This window comes from Abrus precatorius, unplaced genomic scaffold (assembly GCF_003935025.1).
Source record: "Abrus precatorius isolate BTA unplaced genomic scaffold, Abrus_2018 Scaffold11, whole genome shotgun sequence".
In the NCBI taxonomy this organism is placed as follows: domain Eukaryota; kingdom Viridiplantae; phylum Streptophyta; class Magnoliopsida; order Fabales; family Fabaceae; genus Abrus; species Abrus precatorius.
The window spans coordinates 5,283,941-5,307,248 of NW_020874303.1; the positions used below are offsets into that span (position 1 = coordinate 5,283,941).

Consider the following 23,308-nt stretch of genomic DNA (forward strand, 5'->3'; position numbering starts at 1 on the left):
AACATTTTTATATGTCATCAACTATTTAGGTCCACTACAATAAGTTAGGCATTAGGTGATTAATTTAGCAATTGACTATTATTTAGTTGTCTACATCATTCTTCTCTATCTTCAAATCCTAAATATAAAATTGGTGCTTATTTAAAAATGTTGCTTAAACACTTTCGTTAAAAATGCTTAAATTCTTATTTACAATTAGTAATTTAACCTATGTGATAGACTAGTGTATAAAAAAAAAGCACAAGATTAATTTGTACAATGAGATAAAAATATTGATAACTAAATAATAAAAATTCCTCACTCAGATATATCATAAACTAAAGTCAATGTATAAATTTACCTGCAATCACATCTGATAACTAAATAGTATTAGTTATCAATATTGACAACTAAACAATTTGTGCTTGTTAACTTGAATATAATAGAGTTAATTGAAGACATAGTTTCAATTTCCACTAACTGAAAGACAGAACCAAAATTAACTGGAAACTATCAGAGGTAAAGTGCACTATTCTGCTTATTACCAACAGTCCAATTCACTGAACTCTTCTAAGAATGATTAGCAGTAGAAATATTTTGTCCTGAACCCTTGAGAATCACGTGTAAAATTAGTCTAAAATCACATCTTTAAGACAATGACTTTACCCAAATGATAAGGCTAATAGAGAATTTAAACACGTCTTTAAAACATTTATTTATCGAAAACATCAAAGCATTGTTTACTTAGCACGTGTGTGAGCCTTATGATTAACGTAGTGGATTTTCTGAAAATGAAGCTGAAGCCAATGACCCAACGTTAGGTGACTACTTTAATGGCAGTGAGTACTGAACCCAAAACTAATGCAGTCGTCGATGTCACCCCAGTTGCCCCTTTTGACCTGTCATTATTATGTTCAATTTATAATCAATGTAAGAAGAGTTTTGATTTCTTATTTACCCCTATCTTTTTAATTTTTTTATTTTATAAAGCAAATATTTATTATATTAAAATATTTAATATTTTACATTTAATAATTAAAAATTTATAAAAATAAAAGGTAAGAAGATTTAAAATTATTTTTAAAATAATTCTCACATTTAACTATTGTATTTTTTTATCATGTCATATATCATATTTCTATTTTTTATATTTTTCATTCATTTCACTCTCATTAACAGGTGTCAAATGATTATTTACATTTAAAAAAAATATCAAACACGTCCTTTTAAAATGTTTTTTTTTAATTATTGACTTTAATTCTTTAGAAGTAATAAAATTATAACACTTCTCATTTAAGGGTTCTGATTTTTAATTTTATGGTTCTTAAAAAGAAATTTAACATTAATGGAAAGATATGTTAAAAATGTGCTATTCAACACTCACTTTAGTTGCACTTTACTTCAAAAGAGAAAAAAATTGATAAATTTATTACTAAATTTATAATATAAACTATTATTTAAATATTATTAAATAAGTACTTAAATAAATTTATTTAAACATGCACACTCTTAAATTCATATTTGACATAAAAATAGTGTAATTTCATATTCTATCATGATCAATTTTAATTTATATTTTTAATCTTAATTGTTTGAAAGCTTTTATTTTATATTAATATTTTTCTATCATTATTTAAAAGTTAATTTACCAAAGAGAAAGTATTAATTAATAATTACCATGTGTAATTGTGAAATTTTTCATTACATTTAATATTTAGACATGATAAAGAATTTCAGAATTATAGATAAGTAATTAAATAATTTATTTATTAACCTAACTAAATACAACAATTTAAAATTAGCGTCTTCACTTTGTACGTTATAAATTATTGAAATTTTTTGTATATTAATGTTACCTTATCTTTCATTTAATACAAATTATTTTAAAATTAAGTTATATCCTCACTCATCATAAGTAATTATTTTTATTAATTGATTTAAATATATTTTTTATTTTTTAAATCTTTTTTATTGAAAAATTAATTTTATATTAAAAAATATAAATAATGTTTCTAACTTTAATAAATTAAAGAAAAAAATATTTAATTATTTAAAATTATTTTTCTATTTTATTATATAATATATTGCAATATCGATATATAATTTATATTATCTTTAATTGATATATAAGTCATAAAAAAATTTATATATAATTTACATTATCTTAAATTTAATATCAAATTTTGAATTAAAATATTTATTTAAATAATTTTTTATAAATTAAAATATCTTATCTTTATTATTATATATAATTTTGTTTTGATTTACAATAAAAAAGTGTGATATTCGTTTGCTATTGATATTATTTATCATAAAATAACATATATAATAATGCTATCTTGTATTTTAAAAGTTAGAATTTTATTTTTAAAAAAATAAAATTAATTAAAAAAATCTTTTAAAGTTTTATTAATTTTTTTAAACATAAATTTCAAATTAATAAACACATTTTACGATATGTTAAACAAAATTACGTGATTTTTAGTTTTTTACTGTACCTGTAGATATAGAATTGAGAATTTCGTCAAGTTAAAATAATTTTGTTTTTTTAAATATTATTAATATTTTAATAAATGATTTATGTTTCTTTAAAAAATTATATTTATATACAATTACTATAAGGTAATAAACAATGAATGTTATAGGGTGATATCATATTTCTCGTAAAAGATGGAGTATGAATATTAAAAAAAGGGCCAAAAGATAAACATGGACTGTGGATTCATCATCCCATAAAAAAGGGTACTCTTGGGGTCAGTAACAAATATAGCACTAGCACGTACGAGGCCCAATGTCGCCTACACATAAAAGCCCATCTGAAGACACAGATTACTGTAATTTTTAATAAAAACATTTTATTTACTGATCACTCTTAGAGGGTGTTGATGATCTTTACAAAAAATTAAAGCAGACGATTTGGATCCTCATCTTATAATAATAAAATAAAAGATAAAAAGCAAAATAAATTAAATCTATACAAATGATAGTTCTTTTCATTATTATTTTGTATCTTTATCCCTCTCACCAAAATTAACATGAGAAGATCTTCATCACATGCAAATATTTCTCTTTTCTTTTTACTATCAACCATAGTGATTGATTAAAGAACTAATAAATTAATTTTCTATTAAAATTCACAAAAGTGTATTATTATAAATATTTAACCGTTATATATAAACATTACTGTTTACTAAATAATTGATATACCAATGCCATGAAAAGATTGACTTAATTGGACTTTTCATTAGTAAGTGATTTGTTTTTAACAGGGAAAAAAACTTGAAGATTTGTGAGTCTCTGAATCACAGTTTACTGGTCACCTTTGTGTCAACTACCGAGTTCCATGTACAAACTATACTTAAAGCACAAATAAGCGAACCTACCAATCAATTATTATTAGAACCAAAAAAGAAACATTTCCTAGGTAACATATTTATTGTTGTCCATACAGAACATAAGCAACAAAATCATCACTGCTTTACACAAACCACTTGAAGACAAAACATGAAATAACCCAACAAATCATAGCATATTGTCCCCAAACACAAACAAACAAACAAATCAAACCTGGAGACAAAACTTCAAACAGGAAGAAGATCAGGAGGTTGTGGTTGTGGATATCCTCGATTGCATTCTTTCCATCAACGTTTCAACCTAAAACAATCGCTTATTTTTAATTATTTTAGAAGTTAACAGAAAAAAGTAATAACTTTTCTATAATAAGCTAAATTTAATAAGCAAATAGAGTTGACAAAAAGAGGTTTTCTTTCCTCTATCAGCTACGCTGCTACATTACTAAGATGAATAGCTATAGATCTTGGTGATACCATGACCAACGTAGGAAAATTTGGTCATACTAACCAGATAATTGGATTTTAGCATGTTTAGTTTAACGTTAGAAAATACGTGTATTCATGTTTATTATAACGTTCCTAGTCATAGTTTATTCGTTGGTTTGATATTTATAAGTTTTTTTTAACGTATTTCCAAACACACAAAACTTATATTGTAAGAAAATTTTTAAAATATATACATAATCTAGAAATGTTATTTTATTTATCTTACACGTCACTTTAGCTTACTTTCTCAATTTATATGCAAAAATTGTTTAGTAGGCATAGCTCAGTGTGCGTCTTTTTCTTTTTCCTTTGCATTGTATGGATATCTTACACAATTTGCAGTCAAAGAAGGAAGTAATAAAGACTGAACCAATTAATGACTTCAAGCAAAGGTAAAAATTATAAATAGTTAATGTTCTTAATCAGTTATTTACCTGACATAGGTATAAAAAAAGTACAATCTTTAATCGATTATGCATTTTCTATTTCGAAGAAATTCAAAAGTTCAAGCGGTGGTGTTCAAGAAAGTGTTAGTGTATATGGTACTATTATACAGCTCATATTTGGATATCTTAGATGAATTTGGAAAAAAGTGGGCATATGCATAATTTTATTTTTTTCTCCAAGAACAAGCTGCCTAATTAGTTAATTAATAAGATCAATCAGCATCAATAAGAAATATTATAAGTTCCAACAAGTATGATAGATCATCCTTGATTGGTCATTTGTAAATATTAAATTTAATATATGTGTACGCATTTGTTGAGACTTTGTGGAATTGCTTTGACAAAAGGGACAACTTATCCTCTCTTAAATTTTTTATTATTAAAAATAGGATAGATCATAAAGTCTTGTCCGTTGGAGAAATATTTCGATTGATATGATGAATGGCATAAACAGTTCTTAATCTTGCCCGGAAAGCATTCAATTAAGACAAAAGGCATAAGAGAAGCATCATTTGAAACAACTTATTCCAAGGTAAATTAAAGAAAATAAATAACCTTGATTCTTGTAGGTCTAAAGGGAAAAATTTTAACAAAAAACACAAAGGAAAAGAGTACCCTTTCCTTATCAAAGTTCAATTAATTGATTCTTAATGGCCCAAAATCAAAAAGATACTGATGTTGATGCATGATCTTGCATCATTATAACAAAGCAAAAAGTACGAGAATAAAAAAGTTGATAATGTAAATAAAATAAAGGAATAAAACATAGGCACATTTACGAGTTGGAAGCCATTTAAGATTGTCTCTCCCATTACTTACTAAAGATGATAATTGTCCTAGTTTGCAAATCCCAATTATTTTCTTGTTTCGAACTTTTAGTACATTTATTATTATTTTGGCCCATTACACAATCTCTCCAAGATATGGGTGATAAGGGTAAACCTGATTACCCTTATTGTAGCAGTAAAAATAAATCTTTCACCATGTTAAATGGAATAATTTATAACCTATGTGATTGGGTCTATTGGATCATGATGTTGATATCTCTTATTTGTTCTTATATTCTAAAACATTTTGCGACACTTGCTCCTATTTATTAATCAAATTGCGAAAAAGGCCAATAAGTTGAGAGATGTCATCATTTTCACTCAATTATTGGCATAGCTAGCTAGTCTCTCCTCAAAGACATTGGTGACCAGCAGAGATAAAGTATGTATTAACAATAATGGTAGAGTAGCCATTCCTCATATGTTATATTGAATATAATTAAGTCCTATGATTCTCAGGTGTTGCTTTCCCCAATCTCACCCTAATCTATCTGATTCAGTCGGTGTCCTATATAGATGATGTGCTAAGTTTTTTCTTTCTTTAACTTTTTCAAGTTGTGAAAAGTAATTCCAAATAATTAAGTGTGATTTACACGATTCACCTTTATTTTATACTTTTGGACTTTACTCCCCCACTTCGCCATTCTTGATGCAAGAGTTGACAATTTATTTTCTTTTCTTCGGATTTTTTTTTAAAAGTTAACATAAATTTGCACAAATCTCGTCAGGTTTTTCTTTTTCCCCTTATACTTATAACTGTATATATCTCTCTGTCAAATCATAATTGAAATTATTTTTTTTTATGTTATTAAATGAGAAATTAATTTAAATATGTTCATCATATAATTTTTTTACACTATCATCCTATTTTGAACTCATATATCAATAAAACTTCTTGACTTTGATAATAATTAATATAAAAAATATTTTTGAATTAGTTCATAATCTAAAATTTTTAAAATTACACTTCTTAAATAACATGCTATAGATATCAAATAAAGAGTAAACGTAATTAATTGCTAATTAAATTTTATAAAAATATATTTTTCTCCAAAGTAATTGTATTTTGTTATTTAACATGAGTATACACATGTATACACACACGTTCCTCGCAATATATATCACTGCTATAAAATATTTTTTTGGAAAAAGAGTTAAAAAATAATTATAGTTAGGTGTCAATTCATTAAAAAATAATAGAAAATTACTAAGTATTAAAATAACATTTGTTAGTATAATTTTGATTCAATATGTTTTAGAATTATTGATTGGTTTATCGTATTCTATGTCATATATAGAGAGCAGTAATTATATTAAAAGCATAAATTAATAAAACCTAGATATTCTATTATTAAATGAAATATATTACAACAAATTAATATTATTATGTGATCGATCCAGTTATTGAATATTTCAAGATAGAACTATATTTAAAAGTTGTGTTTCGCTAAAGTTTTACATAGTATTTCTTTTCCAAATTCTTACTTTTAATAAATTCTTTTGAATTATCACTTTATTTTGTTTTCTTATTTTTTAACTATTCAATTTTTCATTTCTTCTTTGACATTTTATGCTTTTGACTTAATAATATAAGTCATTATTTTTTATGAAAATATAAAAATGCATAAATTTAGTACAAATATTAATCTTAAATAAAGAAAAATAAGACATACACCAGTATAATAACCTTTAAACATGATCCTTTATACTACTTTATAAAATCTATAATACTTTACTTTATAGTTTATCTCTTACAAGTTTCAAAATAATAATATAAATAAAAATCAAATTAATTATTGTATGTTACATTGAGGATATATTTTAATTATAATCATACTAATATTTTTATCGTAATTATGTTGTGTGTGAAATGCGTTACTAAATTGAGGTTTCGTTCAATACAAGATTGTTTTTATTTTTTTAATCTAATTTAATAGTTTTAAGTAAGGGATGAGTTATTTTTTATTTTGAAAAAGCATTGCGTAAATACATAACTTGATCTTTAAAAAATTATTTTTTTATTTTTATTTCCTAAAACATTCACTTTATATAATTTAGTCCTCAAATAAATTAATTTACTCATATTTTGGTCATTATGAAATTTATAAAAAAAATAAATTTATTAAGATCAATAAAAATAACTATATAAATTACGTTAATTAAGTGTTTTTTAATGAAAATAAAATTACCCTTTTTAATATAGGAAAATCTACATGTCTGATGACCTATATGTTTTATTTTTTTAAGTTTAAATAAAAATTATTTCATCTTTATACTCATTATATTTTAAAGTTTTTTAACGATGTTTTTGCTTATCTTGCTAAAATTATTGAAGTAAATCAAATTATTTTAACTTTAATTCTTAAATAAATGCATTTTGAAAATATTTCTTAATTTAGACCTATATCTCTTTATAATGTAATGTATAAAATAAAAAAATAGTAATAAATATGATAAATTTTCTTCCATTTCATTTAATTTTTAAAAATCAATGTAGTTTTGTTCTTATTAGATAAAGTATAGATAATGTTATAATTTTTTAATAAATAATTTATTTTTAAAAAAATATGAAAAGTAAATTTTACTCTATAATTTTAAAGCTAGAACTTAATAAAGCCTGTAATAAATTTAATTAGAATTTTATTAAAGAAATTTTAAGTATGATAAGTTTTGGTAGTCATTGGACTGATTTAGTGTGTAGTTAGTTATATTTTTTCTTGTTCTTTTCAAATTAACTGCAATGAGGATCTCTTAGATAATTTTCTGTCCTCTAGGGGCATTCTTCAAAGAGATCTTTTATTTCCCTATATTTTTGTATAATATTTAGAAATATTAGTTTTGTATATCCAATCTAAGATTAAGGCTAGAGATTGGCATTCTTTTTTCATATGCTTTATGTAGATGATTTAATTTTAGTAGCTTAAGCTTCTTTAGATTAAGTTCAAGTTATTTGAACAATGATGAATCTATTTTGTACTACATCTTGTCAAAAAAGTTGATTATAATAAATCTTTAATTTATTTTTCAGCAAATAATAGTATCGAGAGCAAGAAGTTGCTTAGTCAATCTTTAGGATTATGTGCTCTAAAGGCATAGACTCTTATTTGTATATTTCTTATTTTAGTAAAAACTTTAAGAATGATATGTACTCAAATTTAATAGATAAAATTAGAAAGAAATTATCTAATTGGATAGTTAATTTAATTTTTTTTTACTAGAAGAGTTACTTTAGGAGAGTCTAGTACAATGAATATTTCTAATTATACTATACAAATTCATCTTCTCCCTTTAGGTGTTTGTGAGGAGATAAATAAAATATGTAAAAAAAATTATTTGAGACTCTACTTCTACAAATAAAAAGTGTCATTTAGTAGCTTGAAAGAAAATTTATAAACCTAAATATCAGGAAGAGAGCTTAGTTTTAAATATATTCATCATTCTAATTTAGCTTATATGGTTAAACTAAATTGAAAAATCGTTAATAATTTTGATAACCTTTGGGTTAAAATATTGTTAGTTAAATATAAATTTAATTTAGATAACATTTGTGTCATTCTTGCATCAGGTGTTATTTCTATCAACTAAAAAGGTATTTGTGGTGCTTGATAGTATGAAAAAAATGTCTGTTTTGGATTAAAAGAAATAGTTTTAAAACCAAGTTTTGCAGTGAATTTTTATCCCTAGTGTTTATAGACTTGTTGAGCTCAATCTTAGTGTTTCTGAGTCTTTTCTGAATCTTCTTATGGCTTGATTTATTTCTAATTATTATTGAGGTTGGTAGAAACGATTCTTCTATATTTCTTCTAATATTAGGTAAATTCTAAATAGTCTAACCCCCCCCCCTCCCCCAGTATCTATTGACCTTAATGTGACTAGTTGATTTTCTGCATACTCACTCATTATATCTAATAAAGATTGTGTTGAATTTGAATTATTTAAAACTATTTAGAAGTGATAAGATCTTCATAAAATTAAACTCTTTCTTTAGAAGGCATATCTCAGTATAAACTTTTAACTATTGATAAAAGGACTAAATTCTAATATATGTTATAGGTATACTAATAATACTGAATCTGTAATGCATGTCTTTTAAGATTATGATTTTACTTCTATGGATTTCTTTTTTCAATTTAACTTTAACTAGATAGTTAATGTTTAATTTTGCTAATAAACATGCAAATAGGGTGAATAATTAGAACATTAAATTTTTCATTGTTATTTAGTTGTTATGGTTGTCCAAAACTGGGTGGGTGTTTAATAAAATATCTTTTGATATAAAACAGTTCTGATATAAGTTGAATTGTCAAAGATAGTACATTACTTTTGATGTACATTACTTTTGATTTGTGTTGTCTCATTCTTTTATTCACAAGACTTAGTATGAGACTTTGTTTGTCTGAAATATTTTCCTTTTTCACAAGTACAAGCTAGATATGGATGGATTAATTTATAGAGGCAATGATTTGAGAGTTTGTGGAGGATTAATTAGGGATAACCAATAAAATTTTGTGTAGAATTCACCTAGAAGCTGAGTTACTACTACGTTCTTAATGCTAAGTTGTACCTACTATTTTCTTAATCATTTAATTAGTTCTAATACTCATAAAGTGTATCATATGATTAAGAAAATTAAAGAACTTATATAATATGTTAGAATTGTTAGTATTCATCATATTTTTATGGAAATCATATTTTTTAGTTAATTAAATTTTCTAGGTGTATGTTGATGAACTTGTTTTAAATTCTCCTTCGCTCGATTTAGATATATCTTTAGTGAAGATAATAAGGAGATTATTTTCCTAGAATGGTTAATTTGTTTGTTGTGTTGTTAGAATTTTGCCTCATTAATAATAATAGAAAGAAAATTAAAATTTTACTCTGTACATGATATTTTGTATATTTTTTTATCTAATTTAAAATTTTTTGGTAAAGGATAAGTTATTTTTTAGTGATCTCCAAAAAATATAATTTTTTTAATTTTTATTTTCTAAAATATTTAATTTATATACTTTAGTCCTTAAATAAATTAATTTACTTATATTTTGGTCATTATGAAATTTATAAAAAAGAATTAATTTATCAAGACCAATTAAAATTTTTTGTATATCATAAACTTATAATATTTTTTTAAAAAAAAATTCATATAAATGAATGGTCTGTGATTCATACATTAAATAGATAAATATATTTATTTATGAATATTAAAAAGTGTCTTATTAATATATATATATCTCACCATATATTAGGATATAAAAAAATCAACAATTAATGCATATAAAAATAAGGTAATACAAAAATAATAGTAATTATTTGTTATAAAAACAACTAAAAGAAATATTTTATTTTTAAAATAATAAATATTTTTTGTAACAAAATGATTACTTTTAATTAGTTAACTTCAATTCTAAAAGATAAAATTAATACTTGTTAAATTATTTTATATTCTCTACTTATTCACTTGCTACTATTAACTTTCTTGGATGTTACATCTAATTTTTATGAGTTTTGAATTTTTTACTTTTAGGGAACTCTTCAGATTTAGAAAATGTTATTTGTTTTACATTTTTTTTTTTACTTTAAAGTAAAAAAATTATTATTTTATTGTTTAAAAATAAAAAAAATTACTATTTTTTGTATAAATTTGTAAAATAAGAAACAAAATAAAAATGTCACAATTTTAAAACTAAAACCGAAAATAAAATAAAAATAAACAATATTTTCCTAAACAAATAACCTTTAGATTATATTTTTGTAGTTTTGTACATATTACTTTCTATTTTTTTAAAATGTCAATCTTAATTATTATGACTAAATTTAAATGACTAATAATAATAAGATTTTATTAGAAAAAGTATTTATTATATTTTATATCTTTAATATATTAACTGTATTTTGTAATAAAAACTTTTTAATTTACATGCTTAAATTTATTTTTAAAAATTGAAGTTAACAAAATCTTTAATTTTAATCAGAACTTATGCCCATCGTTTTTGTTTTCTCAAGGATTCTTTCCCTGGTCTTGTACCCATTCTTCTTGCCTTGCTACGTCTCAACAAATATAAATTAATTACTTTTCTATTTATTTGTTTGCATAAAAGCAATCTAGAACAACTGTTGATATCCAAATTTCTCTATATAATCATAGTATAAAATAATATTTTAAGAAAAGTCTCAAATCAAATAATAACACTCACAAAAGAAACCAATTTAAATTTGTCGAATGATCTATAGAATGCATTGAAAATAATGGTAAGTGTGTACTGATAACCTTTTAAATAAAGAATTTAGTGAAAATAGTTTGTCAGTGTAAAGATGGTTTACACTATCAGTCAATTTTTAATAATCACTTTAAAAGGAACATTTATGATATTTAAGACCACATTGCTCAATCTTGCTTTACGTTGTTATTTTGTCTTTTATGAATTTGGCAATTTGCAATACTATTTTTGTTTTGACTTGTTAATATTGTTCAAGTACAAGAAAATGATTTTGTTTGGGTAAAAGACATAGGCAGCTTTAACTTTCATTATTCTTCCTTTTCTTTTTCTTTTGCTATACTCGCATTTAGCCAAAAATGAGGAAAGATCGCCCAATTCTCTGAGTTTCAAGAAAAATAAATACATCAATAGAGTTGTGAAATCAATGAATTTCAATCCTAAATTAAGCGTTTTTTTAATTATTATATCTTAAAAATGACAAAACTCAAGGTTGAGATGGATGCAGTTTAAATTGTAATAATCGAGAAGCTGCATCCAATAAGAAAAGTTGATTTTGATGTTAATGGGGCAACAACCTTGATATGTCAGTCAAAGTTAATTTTTAAATAAAAATTAAATTAGAGTATTAAAATAAATATATGTTAACAGAAATATGAAGTGAGTATAATCATAGTGTGTGGTGTTAAAAAATTAAAAATCTATGAAAGGTTATAAAAAGTGATTTATTAAATTTAATAAATATCATTATGACTTAATATAATTTTAAAAGTTGTTATTAAAAGATGACATTTAAGAATTACAAAAATAAGTGCTTTAGTAATGTATCTTATGCTCTTTAGTATTATTCTTTAACTAAAATGGGAGCTAACCTCAAAATTCATGGATTGATATTTAATATTGATTTTTATTATGTTAATTATTAAAATAAAGTTCTAGTTTTAACAGAACAACATTAAAAGCACCAAAGACCATGTAGATTGTAGTTGTCAGTTTTAAGTTTTAAAATATTTAAAAATCAAAATTAGTTTTTCAATTTTATATTTTATAGTTTCAAACTTGTGTGTTTAAATTTTAACATTAAATCTTAAATATAAATAACACAAATTACTTATTATTTATCAATCCAAATATATTTGATGATAAAAGTGAGAATAAGAGTGAGGACTAGAGTTAACAAAATTAATTGGATAAATCAAATTGACTTAAATATACTAGTTAAATTGCAAGACTTAAGCCAATAATTTTAAGGTTCACATAAATTTAAACTTTTTTTATAAATTAAAATGTAATATGAAATTTTTTTATAATAATAATATAATATAAATAATAATAATTATGAAAGTATTTAATAATAATAATAATGATAATAATAATTATTGTAATAAAATTAAGAGAGTAACACAGTACAATTATTTATAAGTTGTGATAATAATAACATCAATGATGATAACGATAGTAACAAGAATAATTATTGTAATTGTTGTATTTATTTTATGAGAGATGATGGGTTGAATAATTTATTTTACAACTAAAAAAAAATTAAAATAACATATTTTTATTTTATAAACTTAGATAACATTGTTTTGAAATAAAATAAAAAAAATAATTTAATTCAAAGTTTAGCTAAATATTTTTTATTTTAACATTTATATTTAAAGACTAAAAAGTTGTAATTATTTCAACACAAGTCCTCCTGAAATATTACATTTAAGTTTTATTCATAAAATAAAAAAATCAAGATTCATTTTGTCATGTAATATTTTCCTCTTATTTATGTTTTTATTGTCCAAACATGGTATTTGAAATTCAATTTAGATTTTAGCTAATATGAATTGAATCCATGTGAAATAGATCCATGGAAGGCAGTAAAGTTTTTTCAATGAATTTATTTTCATTCAAAAGTTTTAAAACTGAAATTTTGTTTAATTTATAATCAGTCTTCTTGCCACGTCGGCCAATTTGTACTGTGGCTGTTTTTTCTATTCTAATGAATGTGACCTTTTTAATATTAAGGAATATATAAATATGTGTTTCTACTACAATTGACATTGAATGTAGCAAGTTGATATGAAGATAAAAAATGAAAAAGGGTAGAAATAATAAATTAATGCAGAAGGTACCCACAAATTATTTAATTATTATTGAAAATTGTAGATGAAGGTTCCTGATATTCACAAGCAAGGACTGGTATGTACCATACTCAACATTGGAGAAATTGACTTGTTGCTAGAATTATGGAAACAGGTTGCAAAAGCGTATTTCCTATGTGCTATGGTTGGTTCACACGTTTCCATGTAAAGTCCAAGTGTAGGAAAGATGATGGGTAACAACAAAAGCACCAACTCCATATAAATCCAATCTCATAGATACCATTTTCTTAGAACAGTGAATTAGCAACGTTGGATGATAGTGCCACTCAAATCATCTACCAATGCTGGTGGAAAGATATATAATTAAGATTAGTCTCAACAGTTGTTAGTGGCCATTACAACCCATAACTTTCACTAAGTTTTCAATTAATCATTACTGCCTCGCTTATTATAATCTTTATTGTCCACATCATCTCTCCTGCACGAGTCTAAATCACATTATTTGAGTTCGTCCAGTCTAAGTAACCTAATATTATTTTAAGTATAAAATTTATGCATAATGTACTTAAAAGCATTTCAATTTTAATTAAGAAAATTCAAGTTTACAATAATTTAAAGGAGATCATGAAGGGGTACGTTAATTTCTAAGCAATAATTAAGAAAACTCAATAACAAAAAAATAATGATCCTTATTTATATACATTGTTACTAGTTTGAAACAATTATCTGGGACAAACTACACTGAACAATTATTTGAATCTCTTGATCCCAAAAAAAATGGCTTTCCTTTGATCACATTAAGACGTCAAATAGTTTAAGTCCTTAAGTAATTCCAATTATTTGAGTGAGTTCAAACCCTATTTGTTAATTCCAATCACAACACAAATGAAATTTATATTTATATGGTGATTTACATAATCTTAGTAAAAGTGTTGCTAAATTTATTTTAATTTATAATCCTTTTTATAAAATATAAATGTAATAAGTCTAACTATTATATTGTGTGATGTTATTTAATAATTATATATCAAATTATAGATAAATTAATATTTTTCATAATATATTATATTAAAATAAACCTAGTATTCGTTGCGATTTACTGACCCACAAAGATTGTAACTAAATCAATGAAAATTAACTCTAAAGTGATGAGGTGCAAATAAGTTGTAATTATGATGGTTGATTAAAAAAATCATATCTTAGGATTTAGCCAAATTTTATAAGTTGTGTATCTATCCACATATTTTAACATATTTGATTATTGATTTTTAATCAATAATGTTAATTAACTACACTTTTATATTCAAAAGGTTCCTTTAATTTAAAAGAATCAAAATTTAAAAAAGTTACGGGCCAATTTTAGTGACTGAAATAACAATTAATTACTCAGTGGTAATAAGAAAAAAGTCAACTGTTGAAGTGGTTGCTATAAGTCAAATTAATTAACATAGATTAAATTAATTTTAGTGACAAAAATAGCGATTGATGCATGTAACAACAACAAAAAAAAAAAAAACAAGTCAGGTTACTTAATGTACGCATTTCAACCTTGGGTGATGAAGAGCCCTGAACTCGATCCTAGCCTTGTCAAGTATATTAATTTAGATGTATAATTTATTTAATACGTTATTTTAATAATAATTTAATGTCATAAATTCAATAATAAAATTTATTAAAATAAATTAATTTTTTTAATTACAATCATATTTAAATTGAGTAAAATCATTATAAAAGATAAATTTATTTTTTCAATTATTTAACACATCTGCATTCAAACACACAATTTTCTTTTTCAGCATTTAACACAACTTAAATTTACATATTAAACTGGAATAACTTGAGTATTTGATAATATTTACTTTAATATACTATATAAAAATTATTCAAATAAATTTAATAAAAAAAGCTGTAATTAAACATACTCTAAGAGTAAATTATGAACAAACTCAATGTAATGACGATACATGTACCACATCCATGATCCAAATGATGGCGTCGTCCCTCACCACTAATCCCTCGTTGCATTAAACTTTAATTTCTTATAGAGTTTTGTTATATATATATTAGTTAACCCATTTCGTATAAGCTTGATCAACTACAAATCATTATTAAATCCGATTAGTTGATCCGCGAAAATGGGCGAGTTTATGAAAATGGTGGAATTTACTTCGGCTCATATACAGGTCACTCAATCCATTTGTTTAACTAATAAAAATATATAAAGATTATTTAAAATTAGATAAAATATATTAATATACATATAAATATAAAAAAAATTATGCCTGATTAACTCATGAGTTATAACCTCATTTGAAATATTAGCAATACATCCTTTAATATATTCTTTATTATTAGTTAAAATTTATTAATAATTATAAAAGTATAAAAAATATTAAATTAAAAGTAAAAAACAGTGAAGCTCATATAATTTTAATAGTTTTTAATCAATTTTAGTTAATAATAATGAATATATTAAAAAGTGTATTATTTACAACTATTTATTAAAAAATATACTTTATAAAAAAAAACCCTCACATCTAAATGTAAATGTACATATACTTTTGTTGATTCTAAATCATTGGCACTCAACTCTTAACTTAAATGAATTGATGTGTAGACTTGGAATCAAAATATTCAACTCTGCTATTCTTCTAAACAATTTACTTGCTACTTTATAAAATAGGTATTAAAAAGTTATGTATTTATCATTTTAAAACTATAAAAAAATATTTTATGCTTTTTTATTTAATAATTGAGAGAGTTTATAGGAATAAAAAATAAATTATTCACTATATTTTCTCTATTTTCATTTTGGACATTGTTTTGTACGTATTATGCATTTGTTTAATGAAATTTAATTGATTTTACTTAATTGAGATTTTTGGTTGACTATATGCAGGTTTTTTGAATGGGAATATATACAAATAAAAAAATATTAAAATTTATTAAACTTATTAGTATTGAATCTCTATAATATTTAGAGAGCAAATGGTGTTGCTAGCTTGTATGTGGTTACTGGCTCAATTTAATGACCGGCATGTCCAGTGACCCATCTTAAAATGGTAGAGACCAAATAGTTTAATCGATTAATTAGTTACTTTATTCACCATTTGTGTAATCAATTGCTGATAGTGTTAGCAACCATGGGTTTGGCAATCGTTGTTGATCCATTACTAATTTAATTGTTGACTATTTTAGTACAAAATCATAATTCAGCAACTGAATTTTTGGTTGCTAGTTAACTACCTCTTGTAACTTCATTTACTGAGAATATTTAATTGAATGATTAGATAGTGAAATTTAATATTTATAAAAAAAAATTAAGTAGAGTAGATTTAACACTTACTCATAAAATAAGTAGATCATTCAAACTGCATGAATTATTGTGTTTTGATATTATAAATAATTTTTATTAGCTTTTTTTAATTATTGTACCTAATGCACAATAAAACTGATAAAATTAATTTTTTTTAAAAATATTTTACTAACAATAAAAATAAAAATAAGATATAAATACACAAGCATGTGAAATTTTTAGTTTTGACAAATCTAAAATATTGATTTAAATAATAAAATATTATTTCAATGATAGTTTATAATTTTTTATTATATGTAATGTTTAACAAGGAATTTTAAGCTTTTATTGTCATATAAACCTATAAAACATGTGTCATTAAATGAGAAAAATATGTAAATAACGTAATAAAGTGTATATACTCTACTTACTAACTTATTATCTATATAAATTTAATAGTCTAACAATTAAATCATATAATACTGTTTTAATAGTATATTATAATTATCAAACTTGAGATAAAATTAACATTTATACAACTGTATATACAATTGAGTTTAGATTTATTAACAGTGTTAAATTTAAAAATTTATACTACTTAGTAATTTTTTATAGAATATGAGATAAATCAATTCAATTATAAGTTTAAATATTTTTATCAAATAGATCAATTTTATAAAATTTTATTTAAAAATATAATTAATAAATATTTTATTATATTACTTTGTTTTAATGAATATTATATTTTTAAAATATAAATAAATATTAAATTTTAAATAATATACCTATAAATGTCTAAATTACATAAAATTTGATAAATATAATTACAAAGATAATATAAAAAAATTCAGTAATTAGATTTACCAACCTTATATTCTATAAAAATTTATTAAAAAAATAAATATCTATATTTAATACTTGGTATTAACGAATTCCTTCTAACTCTATATAATTTTGTACTTAACATTTACTTATACTTAAGAAAACACCTATTGTATATTAAATTGAAGTTGATTAGTGAAATATTAACTATAACTTTAAATTATATAAAATTTATAAAGTTAAACCTTTTTAATAAAAATTATCAATAAACGAGATCTATTTAATAAGACTAATTTGTCTAAAAAAATTAAATATTGTTTAAAGTCACATGATTATTACTTTAAAGTGTACATGACATATTTGGTAAGAAGTATTAAAAATAAAGCTAATATTAAATGAGTAGCACTATATTTAAATAAAATAATTGTAAACATTCGCAAATGATTAGTGTGTCCAAAATTAACTCTTTTCATACTTTAGTTTTCTATATAAAAGAAAGTAGGTTAACAACTTGCATCTTTGACAATATTTAATAAATTTAAATTACAATTTATTAAAGTACGCTGAAATGCTAATATACTTACTTCTATTTATTTCTTTAAGAAAATTTTCTTAACATAGAGTTTCAGAAGTATTTTAATAATTCTAAAATATTAGCAAACTCGTATGATTTATGCCTGCGCATATGCACGCGCTTGGTTGGGATACTTTGAAGAATTGTGCAAGTTACTACCATTCTTCCAATTGAAATGATTGTTTACTTTTTTCCCCTAAACTATAGTTGGAGAAACATACAAGTTTTATTCTTATTAAGAAACCCATTAAAAAATAGAATAAAAATATTTTAACTTATACTTAAATTTCTTATTTAAATTGCAGCTCCACTTCCTTTTTTGTGCTTGTATTTAAAAAAGAATTAGATAATTGTGAAGAGGAAAATGATAGGCTGACAAAAGCACGGTCTAATACTAAATTAGATTCTGTAAATAATAACCTAAAAGACTTGATATCCTTGAGTTAAAACTCTTGAATCATCTCCATTAATTTCCTTATAATAGTAAAATGCACGAGGCAATGGGATTAAAAAGTTGTGCGTTTCGTGACCTCGTGAAAGAGATGTGATACCATACTCCCTACCATGTCAATGTGTTATAGAATAGGTTACGGAATCCATTAAGTTTAACTTTTAATCCCAAAATTTGCTAATACGTGGCAAACAAGTCCTTAATGCTAGATGACCTAGACTGTTAACCATGGAATTAACCGTAGTGCTAATTACGCTAAATTACCCAATAATAATTGCTTTGATGATGGAAGCACAATAATAAAAAAATAAGGGGAAAAATAAAGCATGATTAATACTAATAGTACCATTAAAGCAAGAAATAATGTAGGCAAGGAAGAAAAAGAAGGGCTAAAGCACTTTCATTGGTCCCATACCATGTCCCCTCACTAGCCCCTTTGATGTGATCTAAAAAATTTTATTTAATTTTTTAAAATTTCTTTCCACTGCTATTCTATTGTCTTTCTCTTCCTCCCCACCAAAAACCTTCCCTTTCATTTCATACTTCTCAAAAAGAAATACTAAATGATTTGTCAGTAGCAAACATGTCAAGCAAGGGAAAAGACATAGTAGAAGGATCATCAAGATCCTCTCCAAGTGGTGCTGATCAGCAGCAACAGCAGTTACCACTGAGTCGCTATGAGTCTCAGAAGAGAAGGGATTGGAACACTTTTGGACAGTACTTGAGGAATCAAAGGCCTCCTGTCCCACTTTCTCAATGCAATTCCAACCATGTTCTTGAATTCCTTAGGTATTTGGATCAGTTTGGGAAAACCAAAGTGCACTCACAAGGGTGTTTGTTCTTTGGGCAAAGTGAACCACCTGGACCCTGCACTTGCCCTCTTAGACAAGCTTGGGGTAGCCTTGATGCACTCATTGGAAGGTTGAGAGCTGCATATGAAGAAAATGGAGGCCTTCCTGAAACTAATCCTTTTGCAAGTGGTGCCATAAGAGTCTATCTACGTGAGGTGAGGGACTCTCAAGCCAAGGCTAGAGGAATCCCTTATAAGAAGAAAAAGAAGAAGAGGAATATAATCAAGCCCAACGGGGAAGCCACCTCAAACTTGCCTCTGCAGTAAAGTTTTATGTAATTCCTCTTGGCTTCTTCAGGAGCATGTGGTAAATTTCTAGCTTACTGTTAATTGTAGATTTGCTTATTATTTCTGCTGTTTTCAGAACTAGATGACATGGATAATTAAGGATTTTATTTTAATAAATGACATTGTTATATGTGCATAATAAGGACATAATTGAACAATTAATAGCTAGTTTATATATGGACAACTTTGTGGTTGAATTTTCAGCCCCAAGAAATGAAAATTCATCAATCCCATCAGCACACAGTTCTATTAATCAAAGTATAGCATATATGTTCATTGACATTTCATTCCATAATAATATATAAACCCTAATTCATGTACTTTGAAACCCTAAATCGTATGTATAATAATACATGTAGTTACATGTTATAGATTGTATACGAACAGTAAATACTCTACCTCAGTTTCTTGTTTCTTTTTAACATTGCACTGAATGAGCACACTGTAGAGTAGAGGGATTAGGTAAATGCGCTCTCATCCATTGTCTATTTGTCGCTCTCAAATGCAAGAAGACAACATTATCATGGCTTCTACATTTCGTAATTATTTCTTTTGTGCTCATATAATATATTATATTTGCTTATATACATGTTTGCTTTTCCGCACAATCTTGCTTCTTACGGTATTCGTACTCTCACAAACGATATATATAACCACTGCAGTGATATAAAATTGTAGAATTAAAATTTGATTTACAGATTGATTTTCTTTTTCACTATGTTAAAAAAATATATAGAGGGGGAAAAGGTTCAAGATCCATGGTTGAGGGAAAATTAGATGCTGTTTCAATAGTCTTGTCCGGTGGTGTCGTAGTTTATAAATTTCATTAACGTACTAGCTAGAACCCAAAATCTCTTGCTTTCTTGAAATTTTGTCTTATTCTAACAAATTTTGTTTCTTCTTTCCACATTTCCCATTATATGAATGTCCTTTTCTTTCGTGCTGTTATATGTATATCTGACATCCTTACATGAATTACACTAGAGTCTTTAAACTACTTAATAACACCATACGACCATACTGTATCTTCTTTCATTTTCACAAATTTTAAATCTTCAGTGACAATTAAGGGAAATTGTAATTGTATCCCGACAAGGGGTTGGCCACAACCACAACGTGTAACAGATCTATATATATGTTCCAAAATATTACTTCAGAATTTTTGGCATTGTAGTACACATATTTTCTTTGCATTAATTTAATATTGGGTTCCACTTGCTAATTGATTTCAGATCCTTAAATTATTTCAAAGTCCTGAATATGTTGCTAGGCCTTGGATAACTTCAGCTGCAGTTCTGGAAGTCGGGTTACAATCAACTATCTAGAGATATCCATGGGTCAACTTTTACCCTTTCGTGGTCTTTGTGTCAAGGAGTGTATTTTGTTATTCCAATGAGAGTTTAGAATGAAGTTGACGAAGAATTTTAACATTGGGGTAAGTCCCTGTACTGTATTCACCTATATATATATACCCTATCAAGCATATATAGTCATGAAAATAATCTTGAATTTTCTCCCAAGTAGTGTGTATGATATTGCATGGTATTTCTGATTCCCAGGGAAATTTGGCAGATTGCTGCTTGATGTTTAGAGATATGATTATGCTTTCTTATATGTACGTATACACAGAATCTCCTAAGGGATTGTATGCAAGAAGAAAGACTAAAATGCGAAAGATTAGTGTTCCCCTTTCCTTAACAGTTCTTTGTTTACATGGCCAGACATATATAATATTTTACATTTAAAATCTAACAGATTATAATTTATTATTTCATTAATTATTAAATTTAAGTTAAATAAAAGACTCAAATTGAGTGTAAGAATTTTTAGACTTATACTAATATAAGAAGATCTTGCTTCTATATATATATAAAAGAATAATGGGATTGATAGATCAACAAGTTAGTTACTAATGACACAAAAATTGATAAGATAAGGAAATCAAGGAGATAGAGACTAAACTTTTTCACTATCCATGATGGTATCCCCACAAATATGTAAGATGATGTCCCACATATAGATGCATATAATGCAAGTCGATCAACCCCTAAAAAATCATCGGATACCTCTGCGGTCCCTCTTCTATTCAATCAATACCTTTGACTTAATCCATCCATGTTCTTTCTTTTCTTCTTCACTTCACGCAATGATTTAGACCCTTCATTCAATCATACAGATCGATTTGATACTAAATTTTGTCGACCATATATTGTCTATATTAAGTATATTTCTTAGTAATTTTTTCTTCCGATGGGAATAACTGATCAATTATACAATGACTGTTATCATCCCTTGAATGTTACGAGGATGTTTGTCTGTCAATAGGTGCTCAACTCTCATTGGAACTAGATTTGGACTAAATTAAAGTATTGCCTAGAAAACCTATACATCAGTCCTATATATAAATGGAATCTAATCAAGGAGAATTAAATATTCATTCTAATTATGTAGGATTTTTTTATCCATTATCATTAGCGTTGTCCACTATCCTTTACTTATATATATTTTCGAAATTGAAATAACGCCATGATAACATGTAGCTTGAGTGGTGGAGATAGGAAGCATTATGCTCAATCCTTATATAAAGTATATCTAGATTAGTATGTGACATATTGAATTATAGTGCTCCAATTATAGGAGAGCTAGCATTAATTTTATTTCTTTTGCCATTTCTTTGGTTTCTGATCACTTGCTATTTGTTTGTAATATTTGTGTGAGGATTCTATTTATACTAATTAGGCATATACTATATATAAATACATACCATATGTATTGTCATGAATTGATTATCTTAAAAGTATAAATTATTAGGTAAAAGACATATGAATTATTTTTATATTACATTCTAACGTGATCTTTATGAGATTGTTGAGTTTAAACCGTGAAAAATGTATAGGCCCATTTGTTCTTAAAAATTATATTTTTAGTTTAACTGCATATTTGTTTCTTTATTTTGCAACATATTTTATTTTAGCTTTTAAATATTTTCAGTAAATTATGTCTCTCTATTATTAAAATTAAGCAAGTTTGTTTGTAACATTAATTTTCTTGCCCCTCCCCTCAATTATTACTTTATATCCAAATATTCATGGGGCTATTTTATTAAACTTGAAATGGGAAATTATTTTAAAATTTTAATAAAAATTGAATAAAATTTGAAGGATTTTATGGATTAGAGGTTAGGTTTGAAAAAGATAAAAATAAGTTTTTTTTTATTGCAACTAAAATTGATGTTCTGAATAATAAATTGAGTATAAAGTTTAAAATAATTTAATTGATTTAATTTGTAATGTTTTAGGTAAAATAAAATAAGAATTTAGAGGTTTAAAGTAAAAAAAAAAAATTGATCAAAGAACTAAATTTTACCTAATTTAAAAAATAGGGATAAAACTAATTAAAAATATTAAAATTGCATATAACATAAACTAAAAGAGAAAAAGTATAATTAAATTTAAAAATTTTAATTTGGACAAAGTGACAACAAAGATTGAACAATAAACCACTTAATGATAAAGACTTAATGCCATGTCATGAATAAATGGTTATAAAACTTGAGTTAATATATAGGTGAAGATACAAATAATTTTTATATTATATTTCTAACAAGCATCATCATGTGTGTGTGGAGA

The 23,308-nt window shown here is 24.5% G+C and overlaps 1 protein-coding gene across 1 annotated transcript; it reads left to right on the forward strand.

Annotated features, from left to right (window-relative positions):
* Positions 1-19,124: 19,124 nt before the first annotated feature.
* On the forward strand, positions 19,125-21,015 carry LOC113855341 (protein LIGHT-DEPENDENT SHORT HYPOCOTYLS 10-like). The gene is made up of 2 exons (XM_027486950.1): positions 19,125-19,698; positions 20,912-21,015. The coding sequence occupies exon 1, from the start codon at positions 19,125-19,127 to the stop codon at positions 19,656-19,658; it is 534 nt and encodes a 177-aa protein (XP_027342751.1). The 3' UTR covers positions 19,659-19,698; positions 20,912-21,015.
* Positions 21,016-23,308: the final 2,293 nt, after the last annotated feature.